Source organism: Rhineura floridana, chromosome 11, assembly GCF_030035675.1.
Source record: "Rhineura floridana isolate rRhiFlo1 chromosome 11, rRhiFlo1.hap2, whole genome shotgun sequence".
Lineage (NCBI taxonomy): Eukaryota > Metazoa > Chordata > Lepidosauria > Squamata > Rhineuridae > Rhineura > Rhineura floridana.
Window position 1 is genome coordinate 27,686,987 of NC_084490.1, and position 26,661 is coordinate 27,713,647.

Genomic DNA, 26,661 nt, shown 5'->3' on the forward strand with positions numbered 1-26,661 from the left:
GATTATGCCTTTGTGGTGTCAGCGCCATAGAAACTCTCTCTCATGTCATCTTTGAGTGCGCCCTATATGACGATATTCGCTCCAAATTCATAACCCCCATCATAAATAAATACCCCTACAAACCGCTTAACTGTTTACTTTTACATCTTTTGTCAGCAGCTAATAAGGATACTATCTTGTCAGTTGCTAAATTTATTTTTGCGGCTCAATCAATTCGGAAGGCATCTATCCTTCCAGAAGCTTCCGCCACCCAACTGTAACTGTTTTCCTTGTTGTTTTATTGTTTTACTGTTTTAACATGACTGCAACTTTGTAACCTTTTATTATAAATGTATGTAGTTTTATTTATAAATGTCTTTTGGTCTATGACCGTATCAATAAAGATTGATTGATTGATTGATTGCTCAGGCTGAAAACCTGATTGAATCAGTGCTATCACAATACTGAGCTAGGCTCTGAAAGCAAATGTTCAATAGTCTTAGAAATCTTCTTGGTGAACCTGCTCAACAGACATGCATACTGTCAAATTTTAGATTGGATACTTCTTGGGGCAGTATTTTTGCTTACATTTGCCTGTTCTGTGTTGCTGTTTTATTATTATACAGCCACTAGAGTGTCTGTATACTATAGCCGGTGTGGATTTTTCACATTCTGCAATGTTAAATTGAAAATACCCCCATGCCATTCTGATGCTTTCCATAAGCTCATTTGAAAACAAAACCTTACAAAACATATAGCCCTGAACTCAGAAATGCTTGCTTAACATCCCTGCCAATTTTAATGGCGATAAACAAAACAGTCAGAGAGAATCGAGAGTTCAAAGTCTGAACAGAGAGGGGAAAAACCCAGAGCCCTTTTGGACTTTTTTCTCTGAGAGTTCTCATAATCTGTTGAAATTCATTAAAAATCAGCTGTTCACAGAGTACCTGTAATCCTGTAACTGATCTTGCCCCATACTCTGACCTTCATCTTCTGCAGTTTAAAAGTTAAAAAAAATGTCTGGCTGATTTTTAATTAATTTAATAAATTTTGCATTGAACTGAATGATGTCAGGCATGTTCAGTAAGAACTAACGGTCAATGTTCTAAAAGCCAGACTCCCAGATGCTTGATCAAGATCAAGCACAGCATATGTTTTCCTTCTATTATTTGCAAATTGCAGGTGTTGCCACCACTCACCATATGCTCAGAGGCACATGTTACCAAATTCTTCCAAGCTACACAGCAAGTGGATTGGACTGTGAAAGACCAGCCCAAATTGTGTTTGCATTTTGACAAATTTGTAGGGCAGTACAACTTCTGAGAGAGGATGTCAGGTCTCCTGCTCGCCTGGTGCATTCTCTATAGCTGCCCAATTTCCCTGCTTTTTAAAGTTTGATAGAAATATATGTGGGCTATAGGTACATTCTTAAACCGCAAGGTTTTTTGCCTGTTAGTGAATTCTAAATATAGGTTGCTGCAGTGATTTCATGATTTAAATGTACATTGTACTTATTTTAATAGTGATATTTTGATATAATGATTGAGATATAAAATGCCCTGGGATGATTTGCTGAAGGGTTGGTTATAAGTAAAATAATAAATAAATAAATATTATATGAATGCTTTTAATAATTACAACAGACTCTTAATAGGCATACCTTGGGGAAAACATTAATTGGAACTGCAGAAAGAGACGCCTATCAGCATGAGTCTAACCCACAAATTCTTCCGATTGTGACTCTGAATTTAAACCTGGGCCTTCAAATTATACCAGATTTGGGCAAATTTAACCATAGTCCTGGATAAAGGCAACTTGGAGCAACTGGGGAAATTTCTATTGACTAATTATTATCTCTTTGAGAAGAAAATAATTCAGCTACAATTCAAACAGTCTTACATGATGCAACTTCAAAAGCCAACAACACATGGGAAGAGCTAATCATCACCAACATTGTCAAAATTACTGGTTTCCATCCTCTGACACAGTAGTTTCCAGAGCTAATAAGCAAGATCATCCCATTGGATGGTTATTATCTCTCAATGAAGAAAGTATTCACTCTACAGTTCAAAAAGGGAAAATCTTCTAGCAGTTCTGTCGTGCCTGATGCAACTTCAACAACAAGCATCTGAAAAGGCAATAAGACCTTGATGTAGTTCAGATCAAGGGATAGGCGGGGCTTTGTCATTTTCCCTTTAGACATTAGGGTATGTTCCCCTTTCGATGTTCCCCTTCACATGTTAGGGTATGCTTTCATCAGGTGATTCTACCATCTCCTGTGAATATCCCTTTGCCTCATCTTGTCTCCAACCCTTGTTGATCTTCCATTTCAGAGATTTTTACTGTGAGAAATCAGACCTTTCTGACTAGTTTTTAATCAACATGTTCATTCATGCAAACAGACTCACCACAATGTAAATTACATTTCTTTGGAACTCTCATGCTAAGATAAAGTATGGTGATAAAGAATACACTGCTTAAGGATACTGATGGACAAGATACCATTTTCAAGCATAGGTCCAAAGTACTGGCACTCAGATTCATTAACAAGCCAAGCTGAAAATTGCAACAGAATCATCCACAATTCAAGGGTGGCTATCAAAACAGATGAGCAACAATATTGTAGTTGGAAACATGGGAATGTACATTTGGGAAGAAAGTTTTGTCAACAGATTCATGCAGGGGGTGGTGTTAGTGTTCATACTGCTGTCTCACAGTGTGTACAAGACACAAGTGATTAACTGCAGCATACATGATGATCCCCTCCCTATTCCTCATAACTTTTACCAGCCAGGAGACCTTCTCATTGGTGAGATTGCTTCGCAAGTCTTCTTCTTCTCTAACAACCTCTCCTTTATGGAACAGCCAGCACACATCTTGATTGATGAACCTATGTAAGGCATTATTTCTTCTCTCGCTCTCTCATTCTATAATACAGTATTTTCCAACCAAAGCAACTGGGAACACATCATTAAGCCACACAGTCCTTCACTAACAATTTTCCTTTTGGGTGTGAGAAAAAAGGCAAAATTTCAGCTTGCTGAATCATTTCTTTTAATTTAAAATTTCCCCTTAATTCTGATTTTTATTGTTGACCACAAACTAGTAGTCAGTTTTCCTCTGGAAGCCCCATTGAACAAAATGGATCCCATGCATGGTGGATTATGTCCTTATTTAGTTTTGGTCACACCTATTTTTTCCTTCTCTTGCAGTGGTTCACTGTCACCCTCGTCTCCATCCCTTTGCCTTCCTGTGCCCTTCCAGTCTTCTGTATTTTTGAATCTTTTCACCCAATTTTTAAAAATACTGCCATGTTTCATTCTTCCTATGGTTTTCGCCCATGTAGTTTACCTAGACTATTCCCACTTTACAAAGTGACAAGCTTGGCTTAATTGCTGGAACAATCAAATGTGATGCCCAAGTTAGAGTATATGAATGATGGATGCCTTTGCAAACACTGTCTTCTCCTCAGTTGCTATTCATATTTTTAATTTTAAAACTGCCCAACTAAAATATCATAGGTGTATATATATATTTTTAAGAGAAACTGTCCATTGGTCCTCAGAAACCATGCACTGATCAAGCATATCTGGGGTATTCAATGTAGATTAATTTATAGAAACCTGCAAGGCTCTCCTTTGTATTTTCTACTTGTTATATCTTCTCTGATGTCATCCCACTGTGGTAGATGTACTTCAGTTCCATGAATGTATCTCTAAGTTCAGGTAATATAAATGACCCATTACCAGTTGCTTAAACTGCCTTCATCTTAACTGTATGTATCTGGTTTGATTGAAGCTGTAACAGGAATGCATCAGATATGAAACAAGAGTCTCACTCATTTAATTCTAGTTAATGATTAACTGATGATGTGATAGGTGATATGACTGATGATATAATTACTATATATTAAACTGTATTTATATATTGAAGATACAAATGAAGATGCAAGTATTTTAAAATATCAAAATTGTATTCATAACAAATAGTTTAGTGACTGGACAGAATTAGTGTAATTACATGGTATTGTATTAAAATTCATAAAATAAATAAAAACCAAGAATTTCACTGTACATCTCCTCTCTTTTAGAATTTGCTTTTAAAAAACTGTGAAGTACATGACACATTGCTGGATGGCCTGTCTATTTTGAGCTGGTTGTTGTGCTGTTGTCATAATTATTTGTAGGCAAAGAGAGTGTGGCGAGCACATTTTTAAGTACTAGCATGATCCCAATACATTTTGAGCATTTAGTTCTTCATGTGAGGAATATTTATGTCAGGTATTTTTCTTTCTTTTTTGTTTTGTTTTTTTATTTACATATTTATAATACATACTTTCATAAGAATATGAGATGGAGCACAACATATAATAAAATCAGTAAACACAACCATAATGATATCTCTAAAAACATCTAACATCGATAAATACGGATTGGTTAAAAAGAAAAACAATTCAAATTGCGAAGGCCTGTCAAAATAAGATAGTTTTCACAAAACATCTGACAGAAGGGAGACTTCATTGTTTTTCTTCACTGTCCTGTCATCTGTGCTTTTAAGATACACCTCAGTCTTAAAAGCATGCAGATTAATGATGATAAAGACTTAGAATATGAACCTTGTTGTGATTACTGTAGTCACTGCTTTTTTGGTAAATTGCTCTAACTCTTTTTAGTTCAGTGCCAAAGTACTATCAGCACATCCTGGCCTTAGCATTGGCTGTCAAAGAGATCAATGAGGCTCCCAACATCTTCTCAAATATCTCTCTGGGGTTCCATATCCTCAATAGCTACTTCACTGCAAGAATGACCTATAAGGCCACACTGAGCCTGCTCTCTGCACAGCATAGATTTGTTCCCAACTTCAAGTGTTGTCACCGGAGCAATCTGATAGCTCTAATTGGAGGACATATCTCTGAAATCTCTGCCAATGTAGCCATCATTTCAGCAATCCACAAGGCTCCACAGGTAAACTGTGTACATGGGAGTATGGAGATTTCACAACTGTAGCAAAACCATAGTTTCCAAGTCACAGCAACTAATATTAACATTTTATGTTGCACTAGTCAATAGGAATGAACTGATTAGCTAATTCCATCTACTTTTAGTCTCAGTGGTACTCAGTCATATGTTTGTTTCATCCTGTTTTGTGCAGATTTTTTGAAACCCACATTTAAATTGAACATATTTTGCATGTTCTTTTATATTAAAAATGAACTTTTAAAATGTGAAATATGGTGTTTTCAATATGTATTTGTACATATTCTCTACAATACATATTTTGTGTGCATTTTTGCACACCAAAACTGCTTCACAAAATCCAGTGACTTTCATATTCTGACTGGGATTTGCATTCTGATCCACAAGCAAATTTGAGAGCTTCAGGTCTGGACAAATTAAGTAGATTGTATTATTCTGCATGCACTTTTAATCTATATATACAAATATTTGTGCATTTTATTCCAGCTTACTTATGGATCATTTTTAACAGCCCAGCATTCCAAAATGCTATACCCCTTTTTGTACCAGATGGTCCCAAATGAAGCCAAACAGCACTTAGGGGTTGTGCGGTTACTTCAGCATTTTGGATGGATATGGGTTGGGCTTGGTGCTGTGGATGATGACAAAGGGGACCAGTTTTTACAGACAGTGGTGCCAATGCTTTCCCAGAATGGCATCTGTTATGCCTTCATAGTAAGAATACCAAAACAGTCTTATGTGGATGAGCTTATAGGCTTGCTAATAGAGCAATGGAAAAACTATGATATTTTCATGGAGACAAAAGTCAAAATATTCTTCGTATATGGAGAACCTCCCTCCTTTCAGGTTGTTAGATTAATGTTGTTTCTAGCAGATTTCCTGAAAATCCCACCTCTGTGCAAAGTGTGGATTATTACATCTCATTGGGATTTTGAATCGCTGTCCATTCAGAAGAATTGGGATATACAAGCATTTAATGGCTCCATATCCTTCACAGTTCACTCAAATCAGCCTTTAGGATTCCAAAAGTTCACTCAGGTGATAAGACCTTCATGGGCCAAAAGAGATGGTTTTATCCAGGACTTCTGGGAGCAGGCATTCAGCTGTTCATTGAAAATGTCTCAAGGGAGGGATGAAGAGAATGAGAAGAAAATTTGTACTGGAGAGGAAAAGCTGGAGAACATTCCTGGAATTTTGTTTGAAATGAGCATGACTGGCCACAGCTACAATGTCTACAATGCTGTCTATGCAGTGGCACATGCATTACATTCCATGTACAAATCCTGGTCCAAACACAGAAGAATGGTAGATGGGAAAGGAACAGCAATTCAGAATGTGCAACCATGGCAGGTACTTAGAAATCAACACTTTCACTAAAATATATCAAACTAGTGATGATCCAGAGGTAAAGGGAATGTCTCTATAAAACAATTCCAAGAAAATATATTTGTTTGCAAATATAGTTAGACAAGGAGAACCATCCAAATTATAATATAGTGGTTTTATTATTACTATTTGTTATTGGCCACCAATGCAAAGCCAAATGGTGTGGAATGACAGCTAAAAATATCATCTCACCACATATACATACTGTCTTTGGATATGATGTCCAAAGAACTGTATAAGACAGTTCAGTGTAATAATTTCAACACCTATTTGTCCCTTCACTCACATTCAAAAATAAAGTTGAAAATCAAATATGTCTAATTCATGATGCAATTGTGAATGAGGGCACAACCTGACTGGTCAGGGAAGCTTGGGGGAATGAATCTTTCCTAGATGTGTCCTTCTGGGTACTCAATACAGTACTAGCATAGATCTGAGGTTCAGGGAGGAGGGAATTCCATCTCTCTCGCTTGACTTCCCTTCTGGTTGAGTGTGAATTGGAATGTTTGTATCTTGTGCTGGGCATTTGGGACAGACTGCAGATTCTGCTGGTGTACCTCCTCCCCCCACTGCCGACATGTCTCCTTGCCTGAGCTAGCAGAGATAGTCTCAGATTTAGTTAGCATTGAGGAATCCCCAGAATGATTGCTCTGAGGACCGCAGTATCCAAGGATTTTGAGTGGACTTCATGGCTGACATAACAACCATAGGGCTGCCTCAGCATGTCATTAGCTTAACAGAAGTAGATTTTTTTTCTTGATTTGTTTTTCTCAATTATAAAGTTCTCTACCTTCCTATAAAAGCACAATATACTCAACTTTTGCAGGAGGCAAAGAATTTCTCAAAATGGGGTGGGGACTCAGCACAGTGCCATTCTGGGTAGACTGTCTGAGTTAGGAGTTGGCAGTTCTACATTATAGTTGTTTCATCCCTGCTTGCAAGGTTGATTCCAGAAAGTGGCTGCAAAGGATTATTGTTCAGCCCTTTCATAAGTATGCTATGGGGTGCTACAGGCCTATACTTTATTACTTATGCTACCTAATGTGAACTCTTGGGAAAGGTCATCCTAAGATTTGGATTGTGGCATCATCACCATATGGATGATACTCACTCTACTTCTTCTTTTCACCTTATCTAGCTGAGGGAGAGGGTGCTCTGAATACCTTGGTTTGGTAAAGGACTTGATAAGGGCTAATAAACAGAGACTCAAACCAGAAAAGACAGACATTCTGATAGTACGTGCTTTGTCTGCCCAGCTAAGTGATGTCCAAGTGTGAAGTTTTGTGATGCTGCTCATAGATCCAGTGAAGGCACAAGTAGAGTATGGAGTGCCTTTTATCAGCTTCAGCAAATATACTTACTCTGGCCCTCTCTGGACTTAGATAGCATGATCTGGTAACCTCACACTTGGATTACTACAATACCTTTGAAAATGGTCCAAAAAGTCAACTGGTTCAAAATCAGGCATCAAGTTTTATTAATAGGGACTAGCCAATGTGGCCATCTTACGGAGTACTTTTTCTATCTGCACTCATTGTCAGTCCATTTCTAGGCAAAATTCAAAATGTTGATATTAACTTTGAAAGCTCCGAATGACTTGAGGCCAGATTACCTAAAGCATAGCTACTTCCCATATATAACTACCTGATGTATTTTCAAAAACCCTTCAACAGGAGCCCTCACCAAATGTGATGTAATGGGTGGTTTACTCAAAAGGGGACCTTTTAGGTGGTGGCTCCCCAATTGTGTAATGCTTCACCAGAGAGATTCACCCAGTGACCATGTTATGGTTTCTTCCAATGATACTTTCCCCCCACCAAGCAACTAAGATTCTGTTGTTCTTGTTGTTGTTAGCCAAACTAACAAAACTAATAACCAAAAATAGGCAAAATTATATTTTGTAAAAAACTACAGAAAGCAATGCATTTAATGCATTTAAGATACTTTCCCTCTTTACATGTAGCGAAAGATATAAGATCCATTTGCAACTGCTTCTGTATACTTTATCATAACATTACAGCTTGTATTAAGGGTTGTAATCAAATAACTTTTACTCAGAGTACACCCATTGAACTAATGGACCTAAGTTATGAGAAGTTATTTCAATGGGTCAGCTTTGAGTAGGGATGGAAGGATCTGTTAATTTCAGTTCATTTCTCCCTTTTCCAATTTTAAATTTGGTTGCCCACATTTCTACAGCAATTCGTGATTTTTTAAAAAACAATTCTCATGTGCAAACTTTTCAGTTATTCATAATGCACATTTCTCCTAATAAACACATTTCTGTATGTAGTTTTGACTAATGTACACATTCTGGCAAGCAATTTCTCCTAACAGAATGAATTTTTGTATGTTACATTCACTAATATACATTTTTATGCAGACTTTCCTCTATATATGCATTTTTGTAAACACTGCCTGATTGGAGAACTGCATTGCAGAATTCCAATAAGTGTGAATTTCAAAGGATGGCTGCTTTTCAGGTTAATGGCAAAAGTTCTTCAGCTTTCCAGTTTTGGATTATTACCCTGCAAGTAGCCATCAATATACTTGCTTCGATGTCATTTTCTCGTTTTGTGCCTCCCAAACTGATAAGAGACAATGCCAGCCTCACTGGCGCAATATACCATCAATGCATTCATTTTAAGCAATTCTCCCTAAGGATTGTTGACATACCGTATATTCCGGCGTATAAGACGACTGGGCGTATAAGACGACCCCCAATTTTTCCAGTTAAAATATAGAGTTTGGGATATACTCGCCATATAAGACTACCCCTGCTTATGACATGCAGGTACTTAGCAGGAAAACTGTCACTTATAAACATAAGGCTGTTTGTCATCAAACATGTAAACATAAAACAGTGCAAGTGGATTAAACTTTTCCTAATTCACTCTAAAGCTGAAAGGAAGGAAATTCCCTAACGGCTCTCAGGGAGACCGCGGCTGTGGCTCCTTTCGTTTTTTCCCCCAGTAAATTGCCTACGGCTTTCAGGGAGGCTGCGGCTGCGGCTCCTTTTGTTCTCTGGCGGCTGACGCAGCTCTAATCAGGAGCTTGCGATCGCTGCTTCCTGGCCCGCTCCGCAGCATTTTTTCCTGACTTCTTTGGCTTACTTACATAAGGAGCCTGTGCATATGGCTTCCTTTGCCTCCTGAAGCTCAGTGACGTTACGGGAGACCGCGGCTGCGGCTCTTCCCCCCTCAGCAAGCCACCTAGAATTAACTGAGAGCTTGCAGCTGCTGCTCTCAGTATTGCTGCCACTTTACCTTTTTCACGGCAGCTCCAGAGCCTGCAGCTGCGGCTCTGTGTCAGAGGCCCTATCTGGGGGGGGTTGCTCTGCCTCCCCCGGCTCGTCTGCGGCATCTTAAGCCTACCGCAACTGCCTTTAGAGCCCGCAGCTGCGGCTCATTCTTTCCCTTGTTTGCTGAGCCCAATCGTGCTCTCGCAGCCCAGCGGCCCCAGAGTTTTGGTTTGAGACTGTTTTGTGCTTGCTGGTGCGTTCCTATGACCGCCATTGCTTCTTTATCACCCCAAGCTTCTCTGATTGGCCAATTTTCCTGCCGTTTTTTGCGGCCGCCATTTTATTTGTCTCTTTCTGTCTAGTCAGTTACAGTGCCAAAAAGGGGGGTCTCAATTACACAGGCTGTAGTTTGCAGAGCCAAGGCTTTCTGGCAGCCCCACAGCGTGATTTACATAGCTTTCTTTCTGCTACTGCTGCTGCCTCTTGCGACTATTTGAATACTGCAACTACTTGAAGCTGTTGATACTATACCAAAACTGTTTGACAAAGACTGTCCATACTATACAAAAGGCTCGGAAGTTTCAGCACCCGCCCTATAAGACGACACCCGGCGTATAAGACGACCCCCGACTTTTGAGAAGATTTTCCTGGGTTAAAAAGTCGTCTTATACGCCGGAATATACAGCAGTTTTCTTGTATCAAATCATCCATATTCTGTGCTGTAGATTTGGTTTTAGTTATCCCAATTTCATCTTCCCATTGTATTTTCTATCTATCTAACATACTCATGTCTATTTCAGTAAGATGTAAATAAAATGTGGAAATTATTCCTTTTGTGTCGGCCATATGCTCCAATAAAATGCATTCAAATGTCATGTTTGATGTCATACTTTGTCTTACTATGGCATCTAAAATTCTTGAGACATTTTGCTGCTTGTTAATGGTGTTTTATATAGTCTGCTCCTGGTGGTTCTATTTGTCATTATGATTATTGTTTTCACTTCTTTTATAAAATCCTTTAAAATTTATCACTTTCTGCCTAGACAATGTTAGTTATACAAATTTTGTATATAAATGAAAGAATAAATAATATTCTCATTTTAGGTGCATCAATTTCTAAAGAGCACCTTATTCAACAACAGTGCTGGAGACACTGTACACTTTGATGACATTGGAGAATTAGTTGTAGGTTTTGATGTTACAAACTGGTTGATGTTTAACAACGGCTCAGTGGTTAGAGTTAAAGTTGGAAGACTGGAACCTCAGGCTCCTCCAGGCAAGGAGTTAATCATTCATGATGAGCAAATTATCTGGCACCAAAACTTTAATCAGGTGAGAGGCAGCTGCAGATGCTTGAATGTATAACAAGGAAAGGTTCTGTTTAGACCACTTCATCCTTCTACTTGCTCTTGAGATGCTGAAATACACTCAGCAGCATGATCTTTGTTTTTTAAAACTTGCCTATTTCCTCTGTACAGAATTGGGACCTGTAAAGTGTGCTGTTGGAGAGTTGCCTCTTGGCCTCCCATATGCAGACCAATTTATTCAGCCTCTTTAATTATATCAGCATTGCTTCTGAGGCTGTGGGTGCATTCTGAATACCTGTGATTGTGTGATAAATTGAGCAGTTCCCTGATTAGGCCAACTGCAACCTTCTGGAAAGGTCTAGGCCTAGGTCATTTATTTATTATTTATTTATTTGTTTTATTTATTATTTCATTTATATCCTGCCCTTCCTTCCAGCAGGAGTCATCACACAATTGTATCGTAGATGTGCATTTAGTGGAGCCCATAAACAAACAGATGATCTGCCCGGCTCAGGGTGTGACTGAATAGATTAACAATCTTGTTGGGTGAATTCAGGGTGCACCTGTTGTGGCTTGCAATAGATTACATAGAGTGTTATCTTTTGTTTCCTTCAGGGAAGCAAACTGTGTATAATGGAGGACTTGACTTGCTATAAATCATCCTACATGTTTCTGTGCAGGCGCTGCCAGTTTCTGTGTGTAATGACAACTGCTATCCCGGCTACAGCAGGAAAAAGAAGGAGGGAGAGAAATTTTGCTGCTATGATTGTGCTCCATGTCCAGAAGGGATGATCTCTCACAGAAAAGGTAGGAGGTATAATGTAAAGAGATTTTGACAAATCCCCATAATTTAAATTCTTTTTTTTTTTTTTTGGAAAATGTGTATAACTTGGATGTCCATGAAGGTGGTTCCCAAGGGCAATTGGTTGGCCACTGTAAGAACAGGATATTGGCCTGATCCAGCCATTGGCCTGATCCAGCAAGCTCTTCTTATGGTTCACAATACCATTTTTTAAAAAGAAGCAAAGAATACATCAATATTTATAGGGATGACAGGTAAGATGTCATATAACAGATAGAGAACATAAAAAACCACCAATTAATCCACAGGAGAAATACCTTTTTGAAATAAAAGGGGGTCAAATCAAGGCTTGCTTGGAAAGGAGTTCCACATCCTAGGCACAGGCACTTAGAACTGGGTCCATCCCAATCATATTTCTGAAGTCACAACCTTGATGAGACCCTCTCCATCAGAACTTAACACACAGGTAGATTCATACAGCAGGTGGTGGTTTCTTCGGTAACCTGTCCCTAACATGTTTGGCTTTGGAAGGTGAAATTTAAGTTGGATTGGAAGTAATTTGTACAGTTTCAAAAAGATAGGGGCATGCTGCCAATAACTATTTTTGCACTTTGGAACAGCTGATGTTTCCAAACAATTTGCAAGGGCAGCCCCACATTTCAGTGATGCCATCCCAATATAACTAAGGCATAAATCAACATGGACTGATCTACTTTCTCAAGGAAGCGATGCACCTGGCAACACCAGGCAAACTTTGATAAACACACTACACCCCAACTATGACAGCTATGTAGGCATCCTTGAGCAAAATTTTGGAGACCAGGAACAAATCTTTGTAAGCTAGAAAATACTGTGAAGTTAGGAAAGGTGCAGAAAAGAACAAGCAAAATGATCAAGAGGCTAAAGCAACTGCCGTATGAAGAAAGGTTACAACATTTAGGACCTTTTAGTTTACAGAAAATACAAGAAATGGGGAACGTTGAAGAGGTGTATAAAATTATCCATGGAATGAAGGAAGCACATAGTCTTCTCTCATAACAGTTGAACTCGAGGACATCCAATGAAGCTGAATGTGATAAGATTCAGGACAGACAAAGAAAGTACTTTTTCAGATAATACATTGGTAAACTATGGAATTTGCTCCCACAAGATGTAGAGATGACCAGTAACTTGGAAATAGCTCAGACAAGGCTCAGAACAGTTGTATGATTCAGATAGGCCTATAAAGTTGTTGGGACTACCCTGAGACAGGCCTGCTAATGTTCTACTATGATTATAGTGCATGTTATGGCTGTATGCTAATTCCTGTATTCTGATTGGCTGGATTGCCCTCATGACAACAGGAGGATGTGAAACTACTAAGGCTAACACTAGTAAAATGCCAGCTTTTAATTTGATTATTGTGCTTGGAGATGGATGGGAGGGACCTCCTGACCATTGCAATATTTTGGATTGGGATTGTCTGAGCAGTGCAAAGAAGATTGACATAAATGTCTCCTTAAGTTAAATGGAAAGATAATAATGAGTGTGTGAGAAACAGGAAATATTGTGGCTCAGATTTTGTTGGAGGAGTCTTAAAATGTGTAAGTTCAGCCTGCCTGTTCCAGATTTTGAATTGGGGGAGATGTGCATTTAGGGCTTCCTGGAGCTTCCAAGTGATCTATCATAGAGGAGCTGACCAGATTCAGACAGCAGTTGCTTCACCAAGATGGCTGTGTCATGTGCCTTCAGACCATTCTCCATTATTAAAGTATTGCCTAAATTCAAATGAGAACAGTTTATTAATTTAAAAGAACTTTGAGTGTTGTACATACTTTGTTCCCATATCTCTCAAATTAGCTTGTAAGGTAGATCAGAATTATATTTCCACATTACAGATGAAGAATAAGGCTGAGAAAGAGCAGCTTTTACCAAAGCTATTTTAAGAGTCATTGGCTTGAGCTGAGATCTGAATCAGATATTTCTTGGCTCACTGAAAAACTATGAGCTGTACTACAAAACTTTCTGTAACCACAGGTATGCAAAAAGAGGCACTGTCACTGGTTTTTATAACAAACCTTTAGACAAGTGTTGGTCAACATCTTGAAATGCTTAAACACATCTTCCTTTTTTTCCAGATGCAGATGCCTGTGTCAGTTGTCCAGAGAACCACTATCCCAACAACGACAAAAGTCAATGCATTCCAAAGGTTCAAAGTTACCTCTCTTACAAAGAAGATTTAGGGATCATCTTAGCTACCGTGGCAATTTCTTTCTCTTTCATCACAACTTTAGTACTTGGCATTTTTGTAAAGCACAAGGACACACCCATAGTGAAAGCCAGCAACTGGACCCTCGCCTATATCCTCCTCATCTCCCTCCTCTTCTGCTTCCCCTGTGCATTGCTGTTCATTGGACAGCCTGGAAAGGTGATCTGCCTTCTCCGACAAACAGCTTTTGGCATCATTTTCTCTGTGGCCCTTTCTTCTGTGTTGGCAAAGACTATCACTGTGGTTCTGGCATTTATGGCAACCAAACCAGGATCTGGGATGAGGAAATGGATAAGGAAAGGACTGGCAAATTCTATTGTCCTTTTCTGTTCCTTCATTCAAGCTGGTATTTGCACTGTTTGGTTAAGTAAGTCCCCTCCATTCCCAGATGTGGACATGCACTCTCTGAAAGGGGAAATCATATTGGAATGTAATGAGGGTTCATCTATCATGTTTTACTGTGTCTTGGGCTATATGGGTTTCCTGGCCATTGTCAGTTTCACTGTGGCTTTTCTAGCCAGGAAATTGCCTGACAGTTTCAATGAAGCCAAGTTCATTACTTTCAGCATGTTGGTGTTTTGTAGTGTTTGGTTAACCTTTATTCCAACGTACCTGAGCACAAATGGAAAATACATGGTGGCTGTGGAGATCTTCTGCATTTTGTGTTCCAGTGCTGGGTTGCTAGGTTGCATCTTTTCCCCTAAATGCTATATCATTGTGCTGAGGCCTGAGCTGAACAGTAGGAAACAACTAATGTGGAAAACAAAATGAAGAAAAATAAGGTCATATCTTTCTTGTGCACTTAGATCTATAATTCATTGAAAATGCTGGTGGTAGAGATATTATGAGAATTTATGCATGGATACCTCATGACCACCGCCACCCCTCTAGGAGAAGGAATGAGCAAGGCACAATCTACCTTGATTGGACATCCATTTCATTTGCCTCATGCAAACACTATGTTACGCTCCCTGGAACCCTGACCAGTCCCCAAGAATAGTACCCAGAACTGCAGGGATATTGTGGGTAAAGAGAGGTCTGTAAAGACTGGCAATTGTTTGGGGAATCAAAAACAGGGTGAAGGATTTCTTCAGACCACTCTGTCTGGGAATCAGGGCAAGGAAGGGCTTATACCACACTCACATGCCCAGAGGTGAATATTTTGGAGGAAATTGACATTTTAATGGCCTCCCTTAACTTATCACAAAATATGTGGGGATGATGACCCAGACAGTAATGTAAGACTAAGTTACATTTTACATTAGCTATTTATCTTGTGTCTTAATTGACTTCTGTATCAGAGCCAAAGTGGAGCTACTGCAGAATTAAGCATTCCTTTAGGGCAGGTGTGATGAATTTTTAGCCCTCCAGATGTTGCTGAACAGCAATTCTTATCATCCCTGGTCATTGGCCATCCTTGCTAGGGCTGATGGGAGTTGTAGTTCAGCAACATCTGGATGACCAAAGGTTCCCCACAGCTGCTTTAGAGGGAATTTCCACACAACATGAGTAAGGAATCATGTTAGTAATTTTTGCAGATTCAGTTAAAGAGTTAATACTTGAAACCCTCATTTATACCCAAACTGATGCCTAACCTCCTTATTTATACTGCATCTCCAAATCCCTCCTCAAAAGGGATTTGGTGTTTTCCATGAAGGGTATGAATCATATAAATCCCAACAAAATTTGTGCTTCTTCCAATTTTGTCTCCCAACACCACCTTCTCTGCTATTTTCTCATCCTTTCCTCCCATTTTCTTCCACTGTATTGCCTTCTCCCATAATTGTCAAGGTCTTGGGAATTGCAGCACATGAGGCTTTGCCAGCTGTATTCTCAGCAATGCACCAAGCATAGGGCTGGCAAACCTGCTTTCTGCAGAGATCAGCTGCATGACCGGTCCCCATGGGGAATGCAACAATGCAGCCGATTACTGTAGAAAGCTGATGATGGGCTGTAAGTTCAACCCTGCTGTATAACCTGCTTGACTATCTTCTCAGTAGGAACCATGCTGAGGGATTGCCTGAGTGACTGAGTTCCCCATGTGAACTCACTTGTGCAGCTGATTCATCTTAATAGCCATAAATTGGGGAAACAATTGGAAGTGAACTACAGAAGAAGATGCCTATCAGCAGGAGTCTGAGCCTCCAATTCTTCAGACTGTGACTCTGAATTTAAATCTGGGTTTATACCAAATGTGGGCAAGGTTAACCATAGTCCTGGATAAAGGCAGCCTGGAACAACTGGGGAAATTTCTACTCACTAGTTATTATCTCTTTGAGAAGAAAATAATTCAACTACAGAATAGAAAAAAATCTCCTAGCAACTTCAAAAGCCAACAACTTCATGATGCAACTTCAAAAGCCAACAACACAGGGGAAGAGCTAATCATCACCAACATTGTCAAAATTACTGGTTTCCATCCTCTGACACAAGTAATTTCCAGAGCCAGTAAGCAAGATCATTTCACGGGCTAGTTTTAACCTCTCAACGAAGAAAATATTCACTCTACAATTCAAAAAGGGAAAATCTTCTAGCAGTTCTGTCATGCCTGATGCAACCTCAAAAATAAGCATCTGAAAAAGCAATGACCTTCATGTGTTTCAGATCTAGAGATAGGCAGGCTTTGACATTTCCCCTTTAGATGTTAGGTTATGTTTCCCTTTAGATGTTCCCTTTCACATGTTAGGGTTAGGGTATGCTTTCATCAGATGATTCCACCATCTCCTGTGAATATCCCTTTGCCTCATCCTGTCTCCAACCCTTGTTGATCTTCCATTTCAGGGATTTTTACTGTGAGAAATCAGACCTTCTTGACTAGTTTTTAATCAGCACACTCATCATGCATATAGACTCACCATAATGCTAATTACACGCAGAGAGTGCAACCCTGCTTTCTACAGGAATTGGCTGCATGGCTGCATTCCCCATGGGGAACTTGGTCATGCAGCGGATCTGTGCAGAAAACAGGGTTGCCAGCACTATGGTAAGATAAAGTAAGGTGATAAAGAATACACTGCTTAAGGATACTGATGGACAAGATACCATTTTCAAACATAGGACCAAAGTACTGACACTCAGATTAATTAACAAGCCAAGCTGAAAAGTAATAAAGGAACAGAATCATCCACAATTCAAGGGTGGCCATCGAAACAGATGAGCAACAATATTGTAGTTGGAAACATGGGAACATATATCTGGAGAGAAAGTTTTGTCAACAGGATCATGCAGGTGGTGTTAGTGCTCATACTGCTGTCTCACAGTGTGTACAAGACACAAGTGATTAACTGCAGCATACATAATGAACCCCTCCCTATTCCTCATAACTTTTACCAGCCAGGAGACCTTCTCATTGGTGAGATTGCTTCGCAAGTCTTCTTCCTCTCTAACAACCTCTCCTTTATGGAACAGCCAGCACACATCTTGATTGATGAACCTATGTAAGGCATTATTTCTTCTCTCGCTCTCTCATTCTATAATACAGTATCTTCCGACCAAAGCAACTGGGAACACATCATTAAGCCACACAGTCCTTCACTAACAATTTTCCTTTTGGGTGTGAGAAAAAAGGCAAAATTTCAGCTTGCTGAATCATTTCTTTTAATTTAAAATTTCCCCTTAATTCTACTTTATACTGTTGACCACAAACTAGTAGTTGGTTTTCCTCTGGAAGCCCCATTGAACAAAATGGATCCCATGCATGGTGGATTATGTCCTTATTTAGTTTTGGTCACACCTATTTTTTCCTTCTCTTGCAGTGGTTCAATGTCACCCTTTGTCTCCATCCCTTTGCCTTCCTGTGCCCTTCCAGTCTTCTGTATTTTTGAATCTTTTCACCCAAATTTTAAAAGTACTGCCATGTTTCATTCTTCCTATGGTTTTTGTCCATGTAGTGTGCCTAGACTATTCCCACAAATGCCAAGCTTGGCTTAATTGCTGGAACAATCAAATAAGTGAGAGTATGTGAGTGATGGATGCCTTTGCAAACACTGTCTTCTATGTTGCTATTTATATTTTTAATTTTAAAAATGCCCAACTAAAATATCATAGGGGTGTGTGTGTGTGTGTGTGTGTGTGTTTGTGTTTAAAGGGAATTTGTCCATCAGCCCTCAGGCACCATGCACTGATCAAGCATTAAATGTAGATTAATTTATAGAAATCTTCAAGGCTCCTTTGTATTTTCTACTTGTAATATCTTCTCTGATGTCATCCCACTGTTGTAGATGTACTTCAATTCCATGAATGTATCTCTAAGTTCAGGTAATATAAATGATCCATTATCAGTTGCTTGAACTCTCTTCATCTTGAAGTATATACCGTATCTTGTTTGACTGAACCTGTTGATACAGAGATTTCCAGTGTATTAAGTGAAATAAGAAGGATGTCACCAAAGAGATGAAACAAGAGTCTCACTCTGCATCTCTTCTTAGAATCTGCTCTTAAATAACTACAGGGCACATAAAATCTTACCTGTGGCCTAACTACTTGGAGCTGTTTTTTGTGTTGTGATGGTGCTGTCATCATTGCTTGTAAGCAAAGCAAGTGACTTCAATACATTCAGGAAGGACTTTAACAAAGCACTACAATGATCTCAACAAGTTTTAACCATTTAGATCTTCATGCGAGAAATATCTACAGTATGTCATGTGTCTTTTTTTCTTTTATTTTCTCCCTTGACTTTATTATCTTTCTTTTGTTTTATCATCTATGCTTTTAAGATACACCTCAGTCTTAAAAGCATGTAGAGAAGTGAGGATTAAGAGTTCAAATGTGATTCCTGTTGTGATTGCTGCTGTTGTTACTGCTTTGATAAAAAGGTATATTTTTAGTTCAGTGTCAAAGTAATACCAGCACATCCTGTCCTTAGCATTTGCTGTCAAAGTGATCACTGAGAATACCAACATCTTATCAAGCAGCTCTCTGGGGTTCCATATCCTCAGTAGCTATTTCACTGCAAGAATAACCTATAAGGCCACCCTCAGCTTGCTCTCTACACATAGGTTTGTCCCAAACCTCAAGTGTCACAGCCAGAACAATCTGATAGTTGTCATTGGAGGCCATACATCTGAAATCTCTGCCAATGTGGCCACCTTTTCAGCAATCAACAAGACTCCACAGGTATGTTGTGAGAGGAGGGGGTTTGGAGATTTCACAGATGCAGCGAAACCAGTTTCTAAGTATCAAGAACTAACATTAATATTTCATTTTGCACTTGGCAGTAAAGATGGGCTGAGTAGCAAATTCCATCTAGTTGCAGTCTCTGTAGCATTCAATTAAATGCCCATTCCATCTTGTTTTGTGCAGATTTTTCAAAACCAAAACATTCACATTTCAATTGTAATATTTTGCATGATTTTTACATAAAATACACACTTTTAAAATGTAAACTATGCCCTTTTCCCTGCTTTTCAGGGCACGTCTGTAAAATTTGTATTTTGTACATATCTTTGATGCAAAATATTTATCTTTGTGCACATTGTTTGCACATCAAAACTACATCACACAATCCAGAGAGATGCATATTCTGACTGGGATTGGCCTTCCAACCCACAAGCAAGTTGGGGAGTGTTGGATCATGTCACAGTAAGCTAATCCCTCTTTTTTCCTCCTCATCTCCCTCCTCCTTTGCTTCCTCTGCTCCTTCCTCTTCATTGGACAGTCTGGAAAGGTGACCTGTTTTCTGCAACAAACAGCTTTCGGCATTATGTTCTCTGTAGCCCTTTCCTCTATGTTGGCAAAAGCCATCACTGTTTTTCTGGCATTGATGGCAACCAGACCAGGAGTCAATATAAGGATGTGGGTGGGAAAAGGACTGGTCAATTCTATTGTCCTTTCCTGCTCCTTTATTCAAGCAGGGATTTGTACTCTTTGGTTAAATATTTCTCCACCATTCCCAGATAGGGACATGTGCTCATTGGATGGGAAAATCATACTGGAATGTAATGAAGGTTCAGCTACCACGTTCTACTGCAGCTTGGATTATATGGGTTCCTGGCCATTATCAGCTTCATGGTGGCTTTCTGAGCCAGGAAGTTACCCGACAGTTTCAATGAAACCAAGTTCATCACTTTCAGCATGTTGGTGTTTTGCAGTGTTTGGTTAACCTTTATTCCAACCTATCTGAGCACAAAAGGAAAATATATGGTCGCTGTGGAGATCTTCTCCATCTTGTCCTCCAGCACTGGGTTACTGGGTTGTATCTTCTTCCCTAAATGCCACATCATAGTGCTGGGGCCTGAACAACAGAAAGCAATTGATAATAAGAAAAAAAACACAATGTAAGTTTATGTCTTTATTATATACCTTTCTATTTCAATGGAAATTGTAATGGCAGGGATGACACGAGAATTCATGCATGGGTGCTTGCCTTAGCAAAGCTCCCTGCTCAAATTCTTGGGAGCAGAACTGAATCAGGCACAGCTCACCTCAAGTGGAACCCCTACCTAGATTCTGCACTGTCACACAAACACCCCCTTATACTGCCACCACCCCCTCCACAAAGAGGCCCACTGCAGCTGTTGGAGAAATTTTTATTATTCTCCTGTGGGATCTTTTCTGGGGGTCCTTTAAGTAATTAATGACACAGGCTTAAAGCAAAAAGGTAGGCCTTTATTTGGTACAAGTTTATGCAGGGTCAGACCCCCCCCCAAAAAAAGTCTGGGAAGGATTGCACTGAAGCACTGTGTGCAAGCTCTTTTATAGAGTACAGTTACAGCATGTGACAATGATTTCACCAATCTCATGAGTCCTTGGCCACATAACATCACAGTTCCTCCTCTTTACAATCGTTCCAAGCCAACCAGATAACTTTATTAAAATGAATACATGTATATTCATAATCAAGCAGATACCTCCCATCCCCATTGTGTGGTTGTCTTCTCAGATTAATATCAATCTGGCCCCCTTTTTAGATATTACCATTTTACAGTCATAATTACTGATGATTTTGTACTGTACATTCCATTCCCATCATGGCTTCTGATCAGCCAAGCTGGCCTGGGACATCTCTAGGACATAACAGCCTGTACTTTAGACAATACCATGATGCAAAGCCAATTTTGGTTCCCCTTAGAGGACTAGAAATTCTATACACTGCTATAGAAAAGGATTAATTTCAAATCACCATATTATAGCTGAAAGCCACATAATATAAAGAATGATTAGGAAACACAGTAAAAGGGGTAACTCTGAGCCAGCCACTCTCCATCAAACACAGAGGGGTGAAGGAGGTGGCGCACACACTTTACATTTATGGAATAAAATGATACATATCATGTTATTAAAAAAATCAGCATCAAGCTAAAATTTTATCTTGTCTTCCACTCTGATTCCATTATGAAGATTTTCCTTAGCTGAGGCTATTGCTCTATAATATGCGAGATCAGAAACCTTGTTTCCAAGATCACGTAGTAAAAAGTATATTAATCAAGAGATTATATGCATTGGCTTAAACAATACTAAATTAATGATCTGCCGGTCATGCTTTAGCCATTCTTGGCACAGAAAGATGCTCAGGAATTTGCAGCAAAGTGAGCTTGACCTGTTTTAATGCCTGTTTTATGTGAATAAGGGAAAGAAATCCATTTCTCCTTTATCAGTTTTCAAGGGCACAAATTGTTTGGGGCCAGGATGCTTGGGGGGATCCTTCATCACAACTGTCCTCCTCCCCTCCTGTGGCTGTTAGTAAGGTGAATGTTCAGCATAGTGTTACTGGTGTCTTTTTCCATTAAGAATTATGGGATTTGTAGTTCCCCTTGACATATCAATTGATAAAAAACTTTGCGTACAATTAACAAGATGAAGCAACGCTGCTACCAGAATGTACTTTGGTATAGTGACTGCGAGGCAAATAGCTGCTTCCTCATGTTTAAATAAAATGTCTGCACACATTTCTCTTTGTTCAAGCTGACCTGACCTGGAACTCTAATTGGGAATATGTTCTCCCTGAGGATTTCCCCCACACATCCCGGGTGCCTTTTCTGATTCTCTTTCATCTGTGTCAATATATGTTTATGGATGGAATGGACAGGTAACACAGATGTTGCCGAGGTAAAGCAAGGCAGCTCAGGTCTGGAAAAGCAGCTACCATCTTGAAGACAAGTGACACATCTACAGCAGAGCTTGGAAAAGTTACTTTTTTGAACTACAACTCCCATCAGCCCCAGCCAGCATGGCCAGTGGATTGGGCTGATGGGAGTTGTAGTTCAAAAAAGTAACTTTCCAAGCTCTGATTCTACAGTAAGGAAAAAAGACAAAAGGCTTTCAAAAGTACTACAGCCATTCAGATGGAAAAATGAAATATAGCTGAAGAGCATCAAGTGTGAGTGCAGGAACTCCAGAGAAATATATCAAGGTTATCTGGCAAGCAGGAGGGGGCTCTTCAGAGCCCAAAAACCTCAGCACTGATGTCGCTTCCCAAGAAGGCATTACCAGCCTTCACACATTCAGCTAGTTTAGGTCCTGCAAGAAAGAGGGAGAGGGTTACATTGTGTGCAAGATAGTTATTTCAATGTAGCACCCTCAGGCACTTCCCCCTGACTAATGTAGAGCTGCATTAGCTGACCTTGGCTAGATTCAGAAATGAATTAACCAGAAATAGCTCACTTCATTATCTGATACAATCCAAGGGTTTAAAAAGCAAAGCCCAAGCAAAGCAATGGAGACATTTCTCTGTTGCTTTGCTGACACAACTTTTTCAAGGGAAAATGGGGTGGAGGCAAAAGGCCACCCCCAGGGGGGATCCTTAGGGTAAATGGTTTCCCCACAAATGTGGGCATTTGGCCCCCATCCCTAGCTGTCTTCAGGAGAGCTCTTCAAAATAAACTGCTAGCAAAGAAACATCTCCTTTCTTTAGCTAGAGAGTTGTTTTGAAGGGCTTACAGCTGAGACAAATGAGGGTGGGACTAAAAGCCCACCCTGAACAACCTGAAGTTTCTAATGGTTGCTTCTCCTTTGTCAGGAGCTGCCAGAACCTGTGTGTGGCTGCCCCATATGGCGAACAATTGAACTGCAGCCAACTGGTGGGATAATTTGTAGAATGAAAGAAAGCACCCTGAGTCACAAACAGCCCCCTGCCACCTCAAACGCAGGGTAAGCTTGTGCCCTGACTCCCACCCATGAAAATGTGACCATCATTTTCTCTCCACTTTCATGATTTTTGAATGTAGTTTCTTTTTAAGGGTGTAATCCAAACCCAAGATCCACTGGGATGAGCGAGTTAGGATTTGGTGGATCTCCAGCTCAGCTGGTTGGTTCCCAGCTCAGGTGGGCTATGCTGGTGTAACTCTCTCACTCAGCTAAGCTGAGGCTGGCATAATTTATCTAGGCGTACTCTCATTCCCGGGGAGTGATAGGGGCAGGACCAAGGAGGGGGGAACTTACACTGGATCCTATCTCTGTTCAGCTCAGTCATATGACCTGGCAACCCAGCTGAACTTACATTGGCAAAAAGGGTGGTGTAAATCAAACTTTATTTTACAGACTAGTTTTCCTTCTGCCAGCCTTGCTCCTAAAAAGGGTATGGATCTATGCCAGCTTCCATGAATCAGGATTGCTCTGTAATTGAATGGTTTTAAAAAAAAAAAAAGGTGCACTACAGCACTCCCTCAGACTGCTGCTTATGACTCATCCTTAGCATCCTTTGACATGCACATTATGGAGAACCCAAAGCCTGGCCTGAACCTGGTGCATTTTGTTGGCTATAGAGGACTATATCGGCCTCTATAACAGAGGCAGACCCTGATGGAAGAATTGGATTCAAAGCAGCGGAACTGTTGGGTTATAGAGTTGTGCTTTTATATGGGGGGGGCTTATTTATTATTTATTTAACAAAACTGGTATACCACTGTAAACACAACATCTAAGTGGTTGACAAACCATATAAAATATACATTAGTCAGTGAAAATCCATTAAAAACGAGTTTAAAGAAGAATAAAGAATAAAATCAATAGTTAAAAGTATACACTGTAAGCTAAAATTACAAATTCAAATACACACTTTTAATTATTTAGTTCCACTTTGATACCCTTCCACTCTTCCTTGCCCTCCTTTGACTTTATGTATCCATCATTATTGTCATTATCCTTGCCAGCCCTTTGCCAGCCTCCCATGCGCACTCTCTCACCTGTGGTGTCATGGAGCCAGCCCATGGCTTTTGCCTCTAATAGCTGCCAGATGTCACTCTGTTCAGCAGCATAGACATGGAGCCAGAGAATGACAAGAACTGTTGCCCATGCAGTTGGGGCTACCTGAGATTATGTGCAGGAGAAGGGTAAAAATCACACTGAGTTATCCTTACTCATCCTGTCAGAGACACCTCCAGAGCCCACTCCCATAGGTATCCCATCCCTGGATGAACACATGGAATGATTTCCATTTTCAAGGGCCCATATAGATGGAGGCACAGAACCTTGCTTCTGCAAGAGTGTCTGAGCTTTCCAAATGTCCTACCCGAGCAGGCATTTTCCCCAACATCTCTGCTTCACTCAGACCGAGTATGCTGAGCAGATTGGCATCAACGGGCCAGGAGCCATCAGCATTCTGCAGTGAGACTAACCTCAAGAGAAGTGACTCATTTGCTGTTGGGGGTAATAAAGAAGCAGTCAGAACATCACTTCCTTCACAAGCATTTCACTCTTTCCTCATCTACTCTCCAAACAGTTTTGAAAATCCATGTATACAAAGAAAGATAACAATCCATAGCACACAGGAGATAATGTATGCAAGCATACAACAGTGTTCACTATGCTGTTCTGGGCTCTCATGGGAGCCTCTGGGTAGCCTTGAAAGTCTGGGCCTGTAGAACAACTAGGATTCAAGCACCACACCGATCCAAGGACAATAATAATCCCACCACCAACTTCCAAGATCTGGGCATCCTCAGCCAAGAAAGTCTTCTTTCAGGCTTCCCAGCCCTACATTATTCCTTAAACCAGGGGTGAGGTAACTTTTTGACCCTATGGGACAGATCCTTACCTGATTCCACCCCACAGGCCAACTTTGACAGGTGGGTGAGACAACCCATTTGTCAATCACCTGAGATCATTATGAGCCCAGGGAGTACACCTTACTCCAGCAAAGGAACAATTGGGAGCTCATTTTAAGCTCCCAATTGTTCCTTTGTAGCCATGTTGGTACCCACAACTGATGTCATGTATGACTTTAGGTGTGGGGCAGGTGGGCGTGGTTTAGGCAAAATGGAACACAGTCACAGGCAAAATGGAGAGGCCTGGCGGGCCAAATTTGGCCCACAGGCCAGAGGATTTCCACCCCTGCCTTAAACAAAGCATGACCACTACTTCAAGTTTGCTCCCTCTCACTTATGTCTCAAATTGCTGCACATTTCCTTTGAGCCACCCATCTGCACCAGTATGAACCTGCCCTTAAGATCAGAGCTTGGAAGCAACTCATAATGAGTTACTTGTAATTTATTACTTTTTAAAGTAACGAGTGGGTAACTTCGTTACATTTTGCTTGTAATAGAACGACTAGTCTTTTCCTTACTTTTCAGCAGCAATGGTAACATTTCCAGTGTTACTTTTGGGGGTTACTTGGGGGAGAGCAGGGGAAGTCTTCTGCTCCTCTGATTGGTGGGCGAAAGACATGTGCCTTGTCACTCTTCCCTCGGGCTCTGTGTTAGGAGAGGCACGAGAGAGGAAATGGAGAACCAGCCAGTTGTGGAGCGGAGAGAGAAAAAATGCTATGAAAATGGACGGTTAAGGGAGAAAGCCAAAGGGCAAGGATGAAGGAGGAGAAGGGAGCAGCAGAATGGAGGTGAAGAGCTATGGAGGTGAGTGACGATGATGTGTGTGTGTGTGTGTGTGTGTGTGTGTGTTACACTTTCCGGCTTGCAGGGGTGAACTCCAGACTCACTCCAGATGGCCTTCCCTCACCCCCCCCACCTGCCTGCCTGCCCGCCCGCTCACCCTACTGCCCCCCACCCCACGCTATTGCCCCCACCCCCCTGCTCTCTTGCCCCCTGCCTGCTCCCCTGCCCCCTGCTTACCCTGCTGCCCCCACTTGCTCACTTGCCCTGTTCTCTCCCCCACCCCTGTTTTCTCCCCCACTCCTGTTCTCTCCCCCACCTGCACCCCATTCACTTACTCACAATAAAAATTGATATTTTTGTGTTCTGTATTTAACCACTATTTTTAATTTTTCATTTGTGGTGACTTTGGTGTTTAGTTTGTGTGTATTTTTAATAGAACACAGCTTTCTAGATTAACTAAGTTGTAATGAATTCTGTGTTTTTAAAATGTTTTGTGAGAAACCTTGAAGTAAGTAATTATAATTATACAAATGCTGAAAATAAATGCAAATAAAGTAAATTCCATGCGAATCATGAAGAACTGAGCCATCCCCATTTGCAAAGTTCCACTCCTTCACCTACATAGTACTATTCCGGTGTATTGGAGAGACAGAGGGTGTGACAGAATTTGGAGATGAGAATGGGATTTTATTAGGCATGGACACACAAGGGCACAGGAGCCTTCAACTATTGATTTTTTATTTAAAAATCCTGTTTGTTTTTTAAAAAAATCTCTGGAGAAGATATGGTTTCTTGTAACAATGATACACAGAGTCATAAAGAAGCTGCCTTATACTGAGTCAAACCATTGGTCCATCTAACTCAGTAGTGCCTACACAGGCTGGTAGTAGCTCTCCAGGGTTTTAGATAGGGATCTCTCCCAGCTCTACCTGGAGATGTCTTAGGACCTTCTGCATG

General features: G+C 40.3%; 2 protein-coding genes across 2 annotated transcripts in view; one reads left to right on the forward strand and one right to left on the reverse strand.

The window, feature by feature from the left end:
- Nucleotides 1–2,613: 2,613 nt before the first annotated feature.
- On the forward strand, nucleotides 2,614–14,710 carry LOC133367662 (vomeronasal type-2 receptor 26-like). The gene is made up of 6 exons (XM_061591757.1): nucleotides 2,614–2,873; nucleotides 4,652–4,943; nucleotides 5,505–6,305; nucleotides 10,687–10,914; nucleotides 11,570–11,696; nucleotides 13,809–14,710. The coding sequence occupies exons 1-6, from the start codon at nucleotides 2,614–2,616 to the stop codon at nucleotides 14,708–14,710; spliced, it is 2,610 nt and encodes an 869-aa protein (XP_061447741.1).
- Nucleotides 14,711–22,316: 7,606 nt separating this feature from the next.
- LOC133367663 (von Willebrand factor A domain-containing protein 5A-like) overlaps nucleotides 22,317–26,661 on the reverse strand; it is a 30,189-nt gene continuing 25,844 nt past the window's right edge. Inside the window, exons 15-17 of the mRNA XM_061591758.1 lie at nucleotides 24,387–24,514; nucleotides 24,061–24,184; nucleotides 22,317–22,396 (exon numbers count right to left, since the gene is read on the reverse strand). Of these exons, the coding sequence (XP_061447742.1) occupies nucleotides 22,317–22,396; nucleotides 24,061–24,184; nucleotides 24,387–24,514 (332 nt within the window). The remainder of the gene's footprint in view (nucleotides 22,397–24,060; nucleotides 24,185–24,386; nucleotides 24,515–26,661) is intronic.